We start from the raw sequence: 19534 nt of genomic DNA on the forward strand, positions 1-19534 counted from the left end.
AACTGCTTCTTCCTTTCCGTAGCTGTAACGTAATTAAAATTGCTTCAATCTGAGTACTAAATGATTTATAACAAATTTTTGACACGCAGTGCACAATTTCGAATGTCTAAAGTGAGTGATGTTACCTCAGCAATACATTTTTTATTAATTTAGAATGGAAGTTGCGAGATGTAAATCTTGCTTCTGAAAGGATGGGTAATAAGAAAATACAAAAGTTATTCTACAACACACAAATTATCAGATTGCTCATCAACTTTATTACAAATAAATTTAGTTGAATTATACATGTGGTGTAAGTGCAAGACAGTTATGGAAAAAATAACAGGTTTTGTGTCCTATAGTTTCAATAACTGCAGAAATTTTATGTAGTACTTACAATATAATAATTCAGAAGTGTTTTCAGATTGATTCTTGTAAAACCAAGATTAACAATACCAAATTTTAGTTATATATTGCTATTTACATCATACAAAATTCACCGAAATTCATTAATAGTAATTCGCCAAACGCAGTAAAATTTTCTTCATAACTTAGAATTCAATTTCCTGGATAGTGTCCGGAATCAGGACTCTGAAATGAAAGAAAACATTACTTTAAAAAGCGAAGTATGGAAGAATTAAAAATGAGATATTTAATTAACACAGTATTCAAATTTGTTAAATAAATATAATACTAGTAGGCCTACATTAAATATACTAATATTTTAAGAAGTGACAAGTGATTTAGAAAATCATTTGGATTCGTAAGATTTAAGTAAATACAGGCAGAATAATTGAGCAAGAATGTCGAATGATGAAATGAAAAGGAGGAAATGTGAGAAGAAATAATTAAAAAGTACATGATCGCTCGTCCTTGCAACAGAATTTGTAGCTGTCAGAAACAATCTAGTTAATTAGGGTTTAAAAAGGGCGCGTCAGCTGCTATGGCTATTTGCGCCCTTATCTAAACTTCTTAACAAAACCAAAGTAACTAAAAACGTTTTCACGGTTAAAACGGGGTAGACAAATGCAGTTTTAACAAGGTGATGCATAAAATGATAAAAGTAAGCAGTTCTCAGGCCCTAGGTAGTATTTAAATACAAAATAATAAAACAAAATACCACCAGAAATAAATTATGTAGCGTATTTGAAAACAATAAAAATTTTATAAAATATTCGGATGTAAAAGGTTCGAAGTATCAAGTATGTTGTAAAAGATATATAAAACAACAATAATGTAACCTCCGGATGTAAAGGATCCGGAGGATAAGTACAACGGGCCAATAAAAAACTAAATTACCCTGTCAAGTCCTGTATTCGATAAAAATTTCAGAACTGCATTTCTACAATTAAAATCATTTCCAAGAGCGTCACGTAGCAGAGGTGGACAATGAAATGAGGACACATTAGTTGCCGATGATTCAGGAGTTCGCTAATTTTAACCGTTCAAAATAAGAACCGAAGAATAAATTATATTTTGTTTATTTCCTTGCAATGTCTCATTGATCTCTTTACTGAGTATGAGCCAGAATGAGTAATACGGGCATTACACATTCTTCAGTTTCGAGTTATTTCTTGTCGTTACCATAAGTAACAAACACCATTGTTTGTATCAGAGTACTGCCAATTTCACGGATCCATTTAATTGCATATCTGGTAAGGACGACATGGAATTAGAGCGAAGGTTTAATGTTCTGGATTACAGCAAGGGCTTATCTACAACACCGCGAGTGGCTGAATCTGTGACGTATGTTTATTGTGCTTCAATTTGAAATGAACATCAGTTTCGGAAACTGCGACGTTGTGGTATACCCATAAGTATTTACAACGTCAACATAAACTATCATGGGAAATTCTACGTTTAGGACAGTTGCAGTATCTGTGCTGATACTAGCCAATATTGACGTGGCGGAGAACACTTAACCTGAAATGCTACTGCAGACAGTGACAAACCTAGCAGCTATATAAAACGAAGAGCAATAATCTCGCCACATTCACCAACAGATATGTCTCGAGCATTGGTTCCGTAACTCTTGCTTCTCCAGGGTTCTATTTTACTGCATTTCCTTCTAAGTAATGTGACAAATAAAATGAGAAGCTTAGAGTCCAACTGTAGAGTCACAATGAATGTCACTAACCACGTAATACTCATCAGTCTTTTCATATTTCTTTTGTATCTGATTTTCTTTACGAGCTCAAACTAAAAGATGAATCACATCGATAGCACGTGACTTGGAGTAAAAACGAATCCTTTATCTGATGTAATTGATCTACAGGACATAAAAGTGACAATGAGGAAATGTTAATTTCGTATTGGACACATTTATCAACTACGAAAATCATCATTTATCAGCATTTTCTGCAAGAGTCAGCAAATTTATTGTGTATATTACTCTTTAAACCAGGATTCTCACCAACTTTCTTCCTTAAGAGGTTAGGTACAGCTTACAGCAGTAAAATTTTTGGAAATATTCAACATTTTTTTTTCTCCATTAATGTATCTTGTACAATAATAAAAATTGGTAGGTGTAATATATTGTCTTTCTGTTATATGAAAAAAATTATTTTTACGATTTAAAAAAATATTTATTTTTTCAAAATTCAAAATAGTGGCAGTTCACTGTGCAATGATGAAGCTTTTCTCTCAAAACTCATAAGCTTGTTAACTTTTTCATGTTCTCTCTCTTTTATTTTATTGCTGAAACTCATGTTTACAACATAATGCTCTTTCAACTACATTCCTTAATAAATCTATTTTTTTTTAATTTTGTGATAGAAGAAAATACTGACATTTAACCATTTTTTAAAAGAATTTATTTTTTATCAGACAATCTATCAAGGATAGAGAAGTGATTTTGCATCATATTGTAGATATGACATGCATAAATATACATAAAAAATTTCATAGTTTTTTAGTTATGAGGGAAACGCTTCGTCATTGCACAGTGAACTACCATCATTTCGAATTATATATATATATAGACTATAAATAATATTTTTAAATAGTAAATATTGTTATCATATAGCAGAAGGACAGTGTTTTACACATGTACTAATTTTCATTACTGTACAAGATACAGTCATGGAGGAAAAAAATGTTGAATGTTTCCAAAATTTTACTGCTGTAAGCTGTACCCAACCCATTAAGAGAAGAAGAAACAAAATGCGTTTAGGAGAATTAGTACAGTATTTTGTGTTAATGTTTGGTTAGAATTATAGGATATTACTATAACCACGCCAGCTATAACGGCTGGGGGATCATCGTGCTAACCACACGATACCTCCATTCTGGTTGGATGATCGTCCACCTCTGTTTCGGCATGTGGGCGTGAGGCCAGCAGCCGGCTGGGCGGTCTAGGCCCTTCAAGGGCTGTGGCGCCACGGATTATTATTATTATTATTATTATTATTATTATTATTATTATTATTATTACTATAACCACGAAAACTCACATTTAAAACGAATGAATGTATGTAATTTCGGAAGACTTATGGAGTGATAAAATGAAAATTAAAGTAAACTTTTTAACGATGCTAAGTTAATTATAATTTGAACGTCCGCCTTTGTGGAGTAGTGGTCAGATGTTTGACTACAAAACTAGCGAGCCGGGTTCAAATCCTGGGTGGGGTTTTGCTCAACATATTCGAAGCAAATGTTGGACAAATTTCGATAATCGACCCTCATTCTCATTCTGCCATCGTTAATTCCAGCTTCATCTATCATTATTTAGGTCAACGGAAAGATGCAGTAGGACGTAGTACCGTATACCTGTACGCAGATGGAATCGTTCTGAGGACGTTTCAGAACACACTAGGGTACGGAAAGGCGTTAAAAGCGAATTTCAATGAAACTGAGTGTTGTTTATGGTGAATCGATAGAAGGAATCAAATAGTGAATCACGATACTTACAGGAATGCGGCCCTACGGACATTAACAATAATCCCTTTCAAAGGAGTGGAAGCCTTCAGGCCCCCATCAGCGAAAATAAAAAGAAATGTAACTTATTTCGAACACATTTTGAAATAAAAGCCGAAAGTTTTAATTTTCTCTGTAGATTGTCCAGCTATAAGTTAACCTACTTATTTTAGTAAATATGAATTAAACTATCTTATGAGATAGACGTTATGAATCTTAACATCACTGCAATTCGTTTAACACGTAGGTATTTGGTAAAAATATTCTTTCAATAATTACACTATGAAATATATACAGCGAGGAATAAAGTTACAATTTTTATTGCATCATTCTTTCGGATTCGAAAGTGAATGTCTTCCTCCATAGCAACGATACCAATTTTCCGTTGCTGTAATCCTAAATATAAACAGAACAATAAAAAACGTTAACATCTGGTTAGCAAGGATGTAATAAAATAGTGATTTATTGTTCCGCGGTATGGTTCAGTTCCATAGATTTTTTTTATATATACAGCTGGCATCAGAGTCTTAATGACTCTCAAACATGTATAATTATATAAAAAATTAGTAGTTTACGTTAATTAACGACCAGGAACTCTAGTATTATGCGAGCATATCTGCAACTCAAGACAAGTTTTCGTTGTCGCAGTTTTGTCCTACAAAACAGATTAAAAATGAAAGGCACTAGTAGTCGTGATCTTCAAGGATAAAAAATTTCATCGGGACACGCGTAAGCTTTGCGTGTAGTATGTATTAGCTACACTCGTAGTTTTACGAGCTGAGAATAGCATTTTACCGAACGAATTTCGAGTACAAGCATTTGGTTTTTTCTACCATTGTCTAACAATAGCTACTATTTATAATCCACGAACTCACTATCAAAGTTAGCTGTATCTTCGTAGATTTTTAATAAAGATAATGATAATAATTATTATTATTTTATTTATTTTATTTTAGTAGGTTATTTTACGACGCTTTTTCAACAGCTTAGATTATTTAACGTCTGAATGAGATGAAGGTGATAATGCCGGTGAAATGAGTCCTGGGCCCAACATCGAAAGTTAACCAGCATTTGGTCATATTGGGTTGAGGGAAAACCCCGGAGAAAAAACCTCAACCAGGTAACTTGCCCCGACCGGGAATCGAACCCGGGCCACCTGGTTTCGCGGCTAGACGCGCTAACCGTTACTCCATAGGTGTGGACCAATAATAATAATAATAATAATAATAATAATAATAATAATAATAATAAAGGGCACGACAGCCCATATAGGGTCAAGCTCTCCAGCCGATTACTGGATTTACATCCACATGCCCTACATGCGAATGTAAATTGCTTTATACAAGAAAGTATTTTTTAGATGTAGCTATATCCTGATTTTCAGTGTTACAATAAAGTATACGTTCAATATTTCACTTTTCCCCATTTTGTAAAAGCGATGGAAGAATTTAATAATAAAAATCCACACCTTTAACATCAGGAAATAAACCCAAAGTGACGGATTTCAGAGGAAAATTTCCAAAAATGTGCAAAGGAGCATTCAATTATGAAATAATTAAGCAGTTTACAAAAAAATCTACTTTCTTTTGCATTAAGCCTACGGTTTGCTGTGTCCATTCATCATTGTCTGCAGTCTTCGTCTTCCTCTGCCAATGGTCTACCAATTGAGATACCAAAACGGCTTAATTTTTCCTTAATCGTTTTCATATAAAAACCGTTCACTTGCAAGTGAAAATGTTTTCATTTTTATTTTAAGCATATATTTAAATAAGTTTCAATGACTTCGAAGGTCTCTTGCCTTTTAATAATGCTTATCTTGGAGAAGAACATTTATTTCGACTTATCATCACTGATACGAACAACGTAAATTCAGTGTTGGCAAAGTATTACTCGTCACTTTTTACGTAACTTCCATATCATTTGTAATTTTCTTCGCGTAAAGGACAAGTTCTTATGCAGACGTAGAAAACTTACTGTATGTTAATTTGTGTGCCAATAACATATAACTATTTTAAGGGGAGAGGATGGTAATTTTTAAAACTTTTTTCCTATTTGGTGTAAAATATTAATTTTTTGTATGTAGAGAGCTCACGGCTATAGCAACTCAACAAAATATAAATATTTTGAATAAATTATTTGGGAGCCAGATTTGAAAAAAAAAAATGTACCCAATGCAGGATTTTACTAAACTCGATATATCTAAGCCATTTTTAAAGATAAATTCAAACACAATGTTACAATTTATTTGTAAAAGCACGCTCTACAAACTGTCTATAACAGAATTTTGATATTAGTTCCTACATTTGTAAAATAAACAATTAAAATTTAATAACATTTTTTTTATTTCCTTTCTTGCAACAGAGAGACTTATTTTTAAAATGAAATCAATTAGGGAAATTCCGTTACAGAGAAAAGTTTCCTAGTAGTCTAAAGAATGTGTATTCTAAATTTCATTCATATATCTTTAATAGTTCAAAAATTATATCGATTTTTGTCTGGCTATGTAGCAAAAAAAATAAAGCTCCAGAAACAGCAATCAAAGGGGGTGTGATTTAATAATCTAGAGCGCAGGAACTTTAAAAATGGCGTCTCAACATCCAATAAGAGCACAGATACCCACACAATGTTATACAATGTATTCCACACACATCACAGAGTATTTTAAAGAAAAATTTGGTTTTGAAAAAAAAAAATGAAGTTCCGGAAACAACAAACAAAGTGCGGTGTAATTTAAAAATCCAGAGCGCAGGAAGTTTAAAAATGGTGTCTCAACAACCGATAAGGGCACAAATACCCACAAAATATTATACAATGTATTCTACACATATCACAGAGTATTTTAAGGAAAAAAATTGTTTTTTGAAAATTTACTCATTTTTCACCAAAAAATACCATCCTCTTCCCTTAATTAAATTATATTTTAAATTTTAATTTTCTTACATGTATTTCAACTTCAAATCATTAAGAGTATTTATACAACCACATATTAATAGATAACAAAATATGTATACCTATTCTTTTATGTTTTCTTTTTAATTGAGAAAAACTGTGATATTTACACAACGCTCTCCCAACTGAGCTACCCGGGAACTCTACCCGACACCGATCCAATTCTTCCCTCTATATCCACAGACCTCAAAGTGGGCTGACAACCGTCAAGCAACCAACATTTGAGTGCACACTAACTCTGTGTGACTTTAAATTGTGGTTTTCTGTTACGTACAATGACGTGGTCTGTGGATATAGAGGGAAAAATTGGATCGGTGTCGGGTAGAGTTCCCGGGTAGCTCAGTTGGGAGAGCGTTGGTACGTTTAACCAAAGGTCCCGGGTTCGATACCCGGCCCCGGAACAATTTTTCCTCGAAATTATTCAAATTAACTTTACAGGGAGTTATTCCTGAAAGCTTAATTTGCATAATACACGTCACTGTACGCAACAGAAAACCACAATTTAAAGTCACACAGAGTTAGTGTGCACTCAAATGTTGGTTGCTTGACGGTTGTCAGCCCACTTTGATGTCTGTGGATATAGAGGGAAAAATTGGATCAGTGTCGGGTAGAGTTCCCGAGTAGCTCAGTTGGGAGAGCGTTGGTACGTTTAACCAAAGGTCCCGGGTTCGATACCCGGCCCCGGAACAATTTTTCCTCGAAATTATTTGTGATATTTACATTTTACACCAGTACTTCCATAATTACAAGAAAGAGCTTTTCCTGTGTGAATGTAAAGGCTAGAATTAAAATACAGAATATGAAATGCAAGTACGAATTGCGATATTTACCCCATAATGAAGATATGGATGTGGCAGTTTGTAACGTTCCAATAAAGATTAAGACTAAATAAAATTCCGAAAAGAAAGCTTCCTTTTAAAGGATTTTTGTTTTCTGTCGTAAATACAACAATCGCAAAAACCATATTGTATTTTAATGTCTGATTTTGTTTTAATTTTATTTAATTACTTTACGTATAAAGACCAGTATAAGCATGTCAGAGCGCCTGCACTGAGTGCTTTCAAGAACACGCAGATGTTTTCATTTCCTTGTTTATATTTTATAAATTACTTTGTCAGTCTTGAACATTGTAATTGAGCTTTGACTGTTATGTTCAATAACAAGTAACTAAATAAATAAATAAAGACATTTCCTTAATACCGATGATTGTACTTTACTTGCTAAAAAGTGAACCTTATTGGATTTGTATTGCGTGTAGTATGAGCACGTAATACAGGCATTTTGACATCCCTGAATGTACCTAGTTAGTTAGTGGGGTTTAAAAAGGGCGCGTCAGCTACTATGGCTATTAGCGCCCCTATTACAATCCTTCACGAAACAGAAACACAATACAACAATCAGAAGGCTTAAAAGAACTAAAAAGCATTGTCACGGTTAAAACAAGGTACACAAATGCAGTTTCAACAAGGTGATGCATAGAAATCGTAAAAGTGAGCAGTTCTCAGACCCTAGCTAATATTTAAAAAGAGACAATAAAATAATAAAACAAATGCCACCTGAAATAAATTATCTGGCGCATTTCTAAAATGCTCGGATGTAAAAGGTCCAAATGTCAAATCTGTTAAAAACATATACTAAACAACAAATGTAACCTCCGGATGTAAAGGGTCCGGGGGATAAGTAAAACGGGTCAATAATAGTACATATGCAACGAGCCTATAATGGTAGTAATTAAGACGCGAGTATGAAAATTATGAAACTCGCTTGCGCTCGTTTCATAATTTTCATACGAGCGTCTTAATTACCATTATAGTCAAGTTTCATACGACTTTTTATGCTCGACCATATTTCTAACTTGAAATTATTCATAAGTATTCATGTTATTCTTATCTGACTGGGGAGCGGAACTGACCTTGTGCAATATCTCGTAAATTGTGAGATGTGCGCAGACGCGAAAGTATTGATTTTTTCCGAGAAAGAAATGTCGACATTGACCTTGATATAATCTAGAGAGTGTAGTCTTTCGATTGCATATCCGAGAATAATCGATACTTGCGTTTTCATATTGCTACAATGGCATTTTCTGATTGGTGGAATACCTGAACTTTAATGAGGTCCATTAAAGGACTGCTACCAGGTGTATAATTACTACATTTCGGCATGGTCGAGCATAAAAAACTAAATCATCCTGTCAAGTCCTGTATTCGATAAAAATCTCAGAACTGCAGTTGTGCAATTAAAATCATTTCCAAGAGCGTCACGTAGAGTCGACCGATTTACATATTGTCGACGTACACGGTCATATTTTCTACAATGCAATAAAAAATGTTCTACAGTAAGACAAAAACATGGGAGTATCGGAAGCTTGATTCGACAGACTCTTACAACTGTACTCGTAAATCGTCACAGTGACTCACCTAATGATTTGCTTAATAGTAAGGGTAGCCAGCATAGGGGTATCCACCTAGTCCACTGTAGCCGTAGGGGTAGGCGCCGTAGCCTCCGTAGCCGCCCACATACGGGTAGCCGTAGCCGCCATAGGCGCCGTAGCCAGCATAGCCTGGGTATCCGTAGGCCGACACGACAGCTCGCTTCTGCTTGGCAGCATCCTGTTCTTCAGCGGCGAAGACAGCGGCGACCACAAGAGCCAGAGCGAGGACGAACACGGCCTGCAAGAAAAGGCACGTGTCGAAACAGATCTGTCAATGTGGCTGTATTACACTTTTAAAATATGCTAGTCGTGACAAAGCAGTAAAAATGTGGGCAAAGAAATTACTAAGACTTATCATTTGTCATCCATATATTGGGGAACTGTCACTTGTCAATAATATATTTTATGCAACAGATCCCAGAAGTGACGTGTCGTATATTTTTAGGCAACCTATATCAGTAAGAGCACTTAAGGGGTTAGGTACAGCTTACAGCAGTAAAATTTTGGAAATATTCAACATTTTTTCTCCTCCATTATTGTATCTTGTACAATAATAAAAATTAGTATGTGTAAAACACTGTCCTGCTATATGAAAAAAATATTTTTGTGCGAGATCGTGCGTACTTGCTTGGTTTCCGCACAAAACCAATCCGCGGAGTCTAAAATTCCACATTCAGTATTCCCAACCTAACACACATAACAATTTCCCTCTTCTTACCGCTTAAGTGACATATTGATTTTACTGTTTTAAGTTTTTAACATATTATTTTTAGAGACGTTCAATATAGTAATAATTATAAATTGGAAACTTACCATTGCAATTTCACCTAAATTGCACTGTTAATTATTATTTTTAAATATTTGCAAAAATTAAATAAACTCTACAACTCCACTAAAGTTACTGCATTCGTGATGCAAGTAACATTAAGGAAGCCGTGAAAAAATCAACAAGATTCCAGACTCATCATAGACTGGGGGAAAAAAGGAAGACGTATATCACGGCCTGCTGGAGTATAATAAACACAGAAAACATTTTAAAGCAACAAAGTTGAAGATAGATATTTTTGTTTTGCAAATTTACCGTCATTGAACAGAAACCAAGATGGAGATTTCATTGCAACTAATTAGAAATTCCTCTTTCAGGTATGTAATAAACAATCTTCGCACAAAATAATGTACGATACATGAGCGGTATGTTTTCTTTCAATTCTCGGAAATTAAAAAAGCTGAACTACGTTTCGCTTTTTCAAACTTTTCCTCGAACATGAAAACATAAACATACCGCTCTTGTAACGCATATTACTATTAAGATTTAAAAAAATTATTTACATCGTTTTTTGTTGTTTGTATTTATGCATGTGATATCTACAATATGATGGAAGATCACTTCTCTACCTTTGATATATTGTCTGGTAAAAAATAAATTCATTAAAAAATGATCAAATATCAGTATTTTCTATTACACAAAATAAAAAAAAAATATTTATTTAGGAATGTAGTTGAAAGTGCATGATATTGTAAACATGAGTTTCGGCAATAAAGTAAAAGAGAGAGAACGTGAAAAAGTTACCAAGTTTATGAGTTATGAGGGAAACACTTCATCACTGCACAGTGAACTACCACCATTATGATTTTTTAAAACAAAATATATATATATATATATATATATATATATATATATATATATATATATATATATGGATTTTTTTTTAATCGTAAAAATATTTTTTTTTCATATAGTAGAAGGACAGTCTTTCACACATACCAATTTTCATTATTGTACAAGATACACTAATGGAGGAAAAAATGTTGAATATTTCCAAAACTTTTACTGCTGTAAGCTGTACCTAACCCCTTAAACGGGCAACCGTAAAAGTGACTGCATATCTGAAGATATGTATTGCAATTTTAAATATTCTTTCTTATTAAACTGATGATATATATTGTCATTTTAAAATATCGTTTTCTTATTAAACTGAGAATATACAGAGTGTTTCAGAAACGCTTTGACAAATCTTGGGAGCATGTTCCTCACACCAAAACAAGACAAAAACTTCTTATAAACGTATGTTCGAAAATTCTTAGGTTTTTAGTTATTAATGAAAGAAAATAATGAAATATTGTTATATAGTGTCAGCTTGGTGGCAAGTGTTGCAACTTTAATCAATTCAGAAACTCATAACAACGAAAGTTTACGTTCAACGCGTTTCGAGGTAGAATCCAACAACTTAACTTGAGTTTGTAACCGTTCATTTTGTTAGATAATCGAATGTTATCGATACAAGTCTGCTGATACAGCCATTGTATCCTAAATGGCTATGTGTTGCCAAGGTGTCCATGATCCGGTGAGTGCATGCGTGTGTGAAAGCAAGAGGAAAACATTTTGAACATTTGTTATGAGTTTCTGAATTGATTAACGTTGCAACACTTGCTACCAAGCTGACAATATCTAACAGATGTTTCATTATGTTCTTTCATTAATAACTAAAAAACTAAGGATTTTCGGACATAAGTTTATATGAACATTTTTTTTTCTTGTTTGCTGTGAGGAACGTGCCCCCAAGGTTTGTAACAGTATTTCTGGAACACCCTGTATACTGCAATTTCAAAATATTCATTTCTTATTAAAATGACTACTTTTAGAAACAGAGATATTCACATTAATTACTTTTTTTTTAAGTATTAACGTTCTCGTCAAGTTTTATAGAGTGCTTTCTGTAAAAAATACATTATATAAAATTTAATACTCATTTATGGCCTTGTCAGCTCCTGTAACGCCATTTTTAAAGCTCTGTTGAACAGAATTTTTAAATAACACTAAACTTTCATTCCAGTTTACGTAAATTTGATATTTTGCTTTATTCCATACAGAAAATTGTATATTTTCGGAACTATTAATGCTATGCGCATGATATTTGGTACACATATTCTTTAGGCTATTAGGAAGCTTTTCTCTGTAACAGAACGTGTAAAATATTTCACAGAAATTTTGAATTTATATTTAAAAATGGCTGAAATATATTCATTTTATCCTTATCCTGGTAGTTTTTTTTTTCTCTTTTCAAAATTTGAGCCCCAGTTCTTTAACTAATCTCGGAATGTGTGTTGTTGCAGCAATGATATTTCTACATACAGAAATGGAAATTTTGTATCAGTTAGGAAACAAATTTCAAATTTCAGTACCTCTTCCCTTTAAAAAAAACTTTGAAAGATATTTTGAAAATTATAATTAAAAAAAAATGTTCTTGCCTCTACACGAAATGGAACCCGCGCCCTTTCAGTTTGAAACCTGACACCTACCTGGAAGTGGTAGCAGAATCTAATTATTTCGTTAGACGTAGAATGTTAAGTGCGTACTGTTGTGCAAAGCTTAACCGTCCTAAGTACTTCACTCACACTTTGAAACTACTTGTATTTTCTATTAAAGATGAAGAAGGAAACGATACTCACGAAGACCTTCATGATGTAGTTTTCTTGTTTGCAGATTCCTTAGCAGGAGCTGACTGATAGCATCTGGGGAGTTCTGGCCCGCTTATATAGTATCCAGAAAGCAACACAGTCTGTCCTATGACCCCCCACCCAAAACCAAATTATTGCGGATACCGACTCGCTATCAAGCTCCCATAACTTAACTTCATATAGCCGCGGAATCATAAACGAGACCCGCGCGCAACAACGACTCCAACCGTTTCTCCCCCCTCCCCCTCGGGACACCAACAAAATTTATTGTGTCTAAGAAGGTCAGCAAAAATGTAACTGTCTAATTCAGGGCTGAGAATGTTCGCTAAAATCATGAAGTTGATTTAAATTGTCTTTGTTTCAGTCGCAGGTAAAGAATCCGGTTGCTTAGCTACTGAGTAACTTATAAATCTGCATTACATCGCTAGTTTAAAATAGAAACATATTAATCTCATCTTCAAGTTTCCTCACTTGAGAACGATTGTGTATAGTTCTCAAAAAGTAATTAGTTGTATTTTTTTTTATCAGAGCTTCCTCAAATTAGAGGCTGCCATTAGACAAAGAATTCAAAACAATACAAGAACAAATAGATGATGAGAGATAAAAGAGTAAGAAAAATGGAAAACAAGTACACAAACAAACAATGCCAATTCACCAGCGAACAGGGACTATAAAGAATGGACACTGAGCGAATTTTCCTGTGTTTTGTTTCTCTGTGCACCAGCGAGTTCCATTTTCAAGCGCTAGAGGTTAGTGTAATCGAGCATACGCTAAGATAAGAATTGAGAATAGAGTTGAGACACAGGATCCAAACATCGCCTACCTTATTGCATAATCCAGTAACGCTTTGCTTCAAATAAATTCAAGTTAACGGCTTTTCCTTATTTCTCAGTGACAAACTAGTTGTAATAATAATATCTTATAATGATGATGATAGTGAAATTTGAAGGGCGCGTCAGCATCGATGGCTATTTGCACCCATGCCTATTGTTTTTCTTTTTGTGTGGTGAAATTACATTATTGTATAACTAAAATTCACACTGACGAAATACTTTGACACATTAAAACACACTAATATTGGACGGACAAGGTGACTCCTGATATAAATTACATTAAAACGAACACGTAGTAGTCCCAAGATAATGTGAGACAATCATAAAATATGAAACAAACACTGCTACAAGAAATATGTGGCAATGTTTTATAACAACAATTATTAAAAATCGGATGTATAAGGTCCGAGTAATAATGTGTATTAAAAGAAATGTAACTAAAATAATCTCCAGATGTAAAGGGTCTGGAGAAGAAATAACAATGTGCTAAAAGGACAATATCTTATATTTCAGATATCATAAATTACATTATAAAATAATATAATACATTATAAAATTAAGTATCGAATTCGTTTAATATTTGTATATAATATAATATAGGTATATGGTTTTACTTCTCGTAAGAGTTTTGTTTTTCCATTTTCAGCGCTATCAAATCATTACACATTTTAATTGTTGTTGGGTTCAACGTCTCAACGGTCATTATAAAGGAACTCTAGAGTCTAGACATTACAGTTAATGACGGATTTATTATTTTAGGATCCAATTTATTTTATTTGAGTACATAATGTGCCTAGATATATTAATTATGTGTTATATTTCCGCTGTGTCGACTGCTAGCTGGTGTGATGTCAGCGCCAACTCTAGGGAGAAAGCAGAATCTCACGCTTTAGCTGGCTTGAAGGTCATTGAAATCAGTCCGGCTACATCAAAGGTACCGACGCGAAGTGTCCATTCTTTATAATCCCTATTCGCTGAATTCACCGTTTGATTTTACCCTTAAATTGGCAAAATTTCATATATCACACTAGTTTATTAAACCGTGTCGGACTGTAAAGAAAACAACTATCGCAATGTCCACATTTTATATGTTGTGTAATATTATATTGTGACATTTTAATTTTCCTATCAATTTTTTTCTATTATTCTATTAAAATTATAGTATATAGCCTATTAACCTGTTGTATCCTATAGGATACATTACCAATTTAAGGGTTAAACATGAATTAATAGCAATTCAGCAGTGAAGGCGTCAGTATTTTTAATTTGGGAAGGAGCATTCAGATGGGCAGAAGTCAATGAAGGTAGACAAGCATAAGTGAGGAGCTTAGTATCAAAGTTAGACAACTCCATTTTTTTCTATTTCGAGATATCGATTGTTTCTTATAGAATTTTGTATGCTGAATGCGATTCTGGAACTGCTTAGGCTAAAAAATGGTCAGAACAAAGCGAAAATAGCACTTAATTGTGCGCTTTAGAGTCAAAATGTAGACGACTCCACAGTGGCTTGGTTTCAAATTAGGACAATTCCTTCAGCAGCCAATGAGAAGTCCACATTCGTACCACCTTTTCCCATCACGCATCGCGAATCTAACATGGCTGATTGTTTATATAATCGGTTTGTGGATGAATAAGACATATTGTTTTATGTAAATTTTCTATGTAAAATTATGTTACATCGTTATTTCAATAAGAATATGGAAGTTCATGTCAAACAAGTTCCTGAAAAGGAAGCGAGGACGCTTTATTTGGTTTAAAAAACAGACAACTCCACTTTAAATGTGGCTTCATTCGGTTTCGAAAACGACAACTCCGTGACTTAGTTTCAGAGATGGGCAACTCCACTTATTAAACTTAAATTGTGACTTGAATATTAATTTTAATCACATTTTGAGACTGAAAAAAATGATTCTATGACCCACGAGAATGTTTTAAAAAATGTACGTGTAACATTGACATTGACAAGGATAGTTTTTCTCCTCTCCAGTAAAAAGCAAAAGTGGAGTTGCAAATCAAGATTTCAGGTATAACTCCCTGTAAAGTTGATTTGAATAATTTCGAGGGAAAAATTGTTCCGGGTCCGGGCATTGAACCCGGGACCTTTGGTTTAACGTACCAACGCTCTACCAACTGAGCTCCCCGGAAACTCTACCCGACACCGATCCAATTTTTCCCTCTATATCCCCAGACTTCAAAGTGGGCTGACAACCGTCAAGCAACCAACTTCGAGTGCACACTAATTCCGTGTGACTTGAATAATTGTGGTTTTCTGTTAACGAACAGTGACATGTATTATGCAAATCAAGATTTAAGGTATAACTCCCTGTAATTTTTCCCTCGAAATTATTCAAATCAACTTTACAGGGAGTTATACCTGAAATCTTGATTTGCATAATACACGTCACTGTTCGTTAACAGAAAACCACAATTCAAGTCACACGGAGTTAGTGTGCACTCGAAGTTGGTTGCTTGACGATTGTCAGCCCACTTTGAGGTCTGTGGATATAGAGGGAAAAATTGGATCGGTGTCGGGTAGAGTTCCCGGGGAGCTCAGTTGGTAGAGCGTTGGTACGTTAAACCAAAGGTCCCGGGTTCGATGCCCGGTCCCGGAACAATTTTTCCCTCGAAATTATTCAAAAGTGGAGTTGTCCAACTTTGACACCAAGATTCTCCTCAAGTGGCAATAGTACCTGCAGGCCTGCAAAGCGGAGGATCTAATTAGGAGAACCGAACATTTTAAAATTTATTTATAAATATGAATACCTATTCAGAAACAACACTCAATTTTCGGTTTCAAAATTAAGATACGATTATATCACTCTTATTGTACATGGCTTACAATAGTTATGCACTTTGAGACTGTACACCTATTCGGTAATACAAGATCACTTACAACTAAAAATAGATTATTCTGGTACATTTTCATTTTTAAAATAATTCAGTTAACATTATTTTCAGGGTACGACTTTTTAAACTAAACTTGAAATAGAATTACAGCCCCTTCACAGGTTTGCCATAAAATAAGAACAAACCATCGCTAAAACGTATCCGTATTCTAGATATTTCTGCACTGTCCGCGGGATTTCCAAAGAGATTTCTAGTCTTCAAGATACAAGCAAGATAACCTGAGAGATATGTTAAATCCCTGTCCAGTTTCAGAAAGTCCCCTGAATTTATTTCCTATCTTCTGCGAAGGTTTAGTCGTTTTCTGTACACTAGCATTAGGTATGGTGAATGCGACGTACCGTAGTCTTGATCCCTTTAAAGCTATGCCGGTAACATATCGTTAACGAGAAAGCAGTATTTTCGACTTGAAATATGGTTGCAGCAAAATAAACCACATTCGCTGACACGAAATATTATGTTGTTTGTTAAAACTCACTACGACAATGCTAGGATAATACGTCTACTCATGCATCGGTACACTATAACTTTAAGTTTTTAATACATACACAAATTTTAATAATGTAAAGTCGAAGTCAAGGATAACAGAAGCATAGATTAGGAGGTGGAGAATGGAAGAAGCTCATTTGAATTTAACCCACTCTTATGGAAGTACTTGCTACTTTGAAATTTTGACTTAGGTGGAAAGCGGCCGAAAAATTTTGTCTGAAGCCCTTTATCAGGAAGACTGTTTCATTTCGTGCCTCAAATCCACAATACCTCGACTTTACTTCTCTTTTGGAGGAAGCCATACTATGGACCTTAAAAATCCATCGCCTTCGGCCGGATTACACCAGCGAATCTCCGCGTGGTAGCCATTAGACCACTTTAAATACGGACGTAGATCCAAAATTAGTTTATAAATATTTACAAAATATTTTTACCGAAATCGCTCTGGTCCTATCATACAGTTGTATTCTTTCTCGTTATACTAACTGTAAAAGAAAGTATTGTCATTCAACAAAAAAATTAATTTCGATAATATATTGCACAGATAAGGTAACAGCTCATCCGTATTATAATACTAATTTTAAGTTATTTATGAACTTTTTTTTTTTTTTGCTAAACTGGGTTAATCTTGCTCAGGTTAGGAACCGATGACGGGTTTATGTGAGGGCGGCAATGAACCTCCGGGTTTCTTAAAAGCCATAAGAAAGGAAAGGCCATCGGTGTAGCTCAATCGGCTAAGGCGCTTGCCTGTCGATCCAGAGTTGCGCTCGGGCGCGGGTTCGATTCCCGCCTGGGCCGATTTCCTGGTTGGGTTTTTTCCGAGGTATTCTCCATCCGTAAGGCGAATGTCAGGTAATCTATGGCGAATCCTCGGCCTCATCTCGCCAAATACCATCTCGATATCACCAATTTCATCGACGCTAAATAACTTCGTAGTTGATACAGCGTCGTTAAATAACCAAGTAAAAAAAAAGTAAGTAAGTAAACAGGTTTTAGAAACTGAAGCGGGCAATTTCGCAGTAACTGTGCCAGACGTATAACAGAAAATTCCGTTGAGCTTGCGATGTGAGGGAAGCGTCATATATGGAGCACCCTGCACCATCCAATATCCACTTTTGTGCGTAGATTTTTTTATTTGGGTTATTTTACAACCCTTTATCAACTGCTATGGTTATCTACACACAGACAAGGCTATTAATGCACTAATAATGTTATTTCTCTGTTTCAGGGTCATCACGTTATTGGCAGCATAGATGCATTGTTCTAATTGTAAACACTATTTTTATGGACCTTAAATGTATTTGTATATTGAATAATGATTAAATCAAAACCTCCCACCTGAACATATTCCGACCACACTATAGCCAATTGGCTTGTCGTCAGCCCGACATCTCATCCTGCTCTAGGTTTTTCCGTGGTTTCCCTTGAGCAATAAGACAAATGTCGGGATGAGCCCTAAAAGAAATGGGCCACGGACCACTTCCCTTCCCCCACTCTTTCTCTTCTACTATCAGAAAGAACTTGCTAATTTCTTAGATACCAACCCTGAATTATGATAATAGGGGAACATAAATATATTGTAAGTTCACAGGGCTAACGGCTTCGAAGCTGGGTACCTGGTTATAATGAAGTCCACTGGTAGCAATCTAAAACATGGGGGCATGAGATAGTTATTCTGCCTGCCATTAAAAATTCACTTCACTAAATCCCCAAGGAAAAAAAAAAATAGCGTCTGACTGAAATGAAGGTGATAATGCCAGCGAAATGAGTCCGGAGTCTAGCGCCCAATGTTACCCAGCATTTGCTCTTAATAAGGTGAAAGAAAATCCCGGAAGAAAACTCAAAAGGTAACTTGTCTCAACCAGGACTTGAATCCGGATCCGCTTGTTCACGGTCAGGTATGTTAACCGTTACTCCATAGCGGTGGACATTTGTGCGTAGAAAAATTGAAATTTATTGCAGGAAGGATTATGAACAACATATTTCGTGTTCAGTCCAGGAAAATAAAGCGCTTCTTATTTGAATGAACACGTAACTTATATTAAACGATCTCATTTAGATATCAGAACATAAAGGAAATTAATGATACGAAACGTTTGAAACGTAATCAAAAAGTGGCACGGTCGTAATGAAGAACTTTTGTATGTCTAGCAATATGCTTAAAGGAAGTGATCAAATAGCTTTCCTTGTGACTCGATACAAGCCGTTTAACGTCTCATCATAGATCTCGAGTCACATTAAAAAAATTGCAACATTTTTTCAATTAGAAATTCTCAATTGGGGTTGACTATTCACTAGTAACAGAGAGCTCAATTTTCACTACACTTCAGCTCGACTGAAGAAAATCCTTATGCTGTAAAATAAAGGCGCCAATAACAAATAAGTATATAAATGTGTGGGTAGGAGTAATTGGCGATAATTTAACCTGGCTGTTGATCTGGCTCGCTGATTGGCAAGAGAATTCTACTGCGATATTTTCAGAGAAATTTTCAACGAGTTGCGGGATGAAGTACCACTTCCTCGATTATGGTTGATACACGTCGGTGGTCTACTTCATCAAATTCGAGTTTACTAG

The 19534-nt window shown here is 34.7% G+C and overlaps 1 protein-coding gene across 1 annotated transcript; it reads right to left on the minus strand.

Annotated features, from left to right (window-relative positions):
* Positions 1 to 234: 234 nt before the first annotated feature.
* LOC138691097 (spore coat protein YeeK-like) lies at positions 235 to 12883 on the minus strand. Its single transcript, XM_069812807.1, has 3 exons — positions 12725 to 12883; positions 9261 to 9512; positions 235 to 570 (listed from the first exon to the last, which is right to left on the minus strand). Exons 1-2 carry the CDS (start codon positions 12734 to 12736, stop codon positions 9273 to 9275), a joined length of 252 nt encoding a protein of 83 aa, XP_069668908.1. The 5' UTR covers positions 12737 to 12883; the 3' UTR covers positions 235 to 570; positions 9261 to 9272.
* Positions 12884 to 19534: the final 6651 nt, after the last annotated feature.

The sequence above is a fragment of the Periplaneta americana genome, chromosome 16, assembly GCF_040183065.1.
Source record: "Periplaneta americana isolate PAMFEO1 chromosome 16, P.americana_PAMFEO1_priV1, whole genome shotgun sequence".
NCBI lineage: Eukaryota > Metazoa > Arthropoda > Insecta > Blattodea > Blattidae > Periplaneta > Periplaneta americana.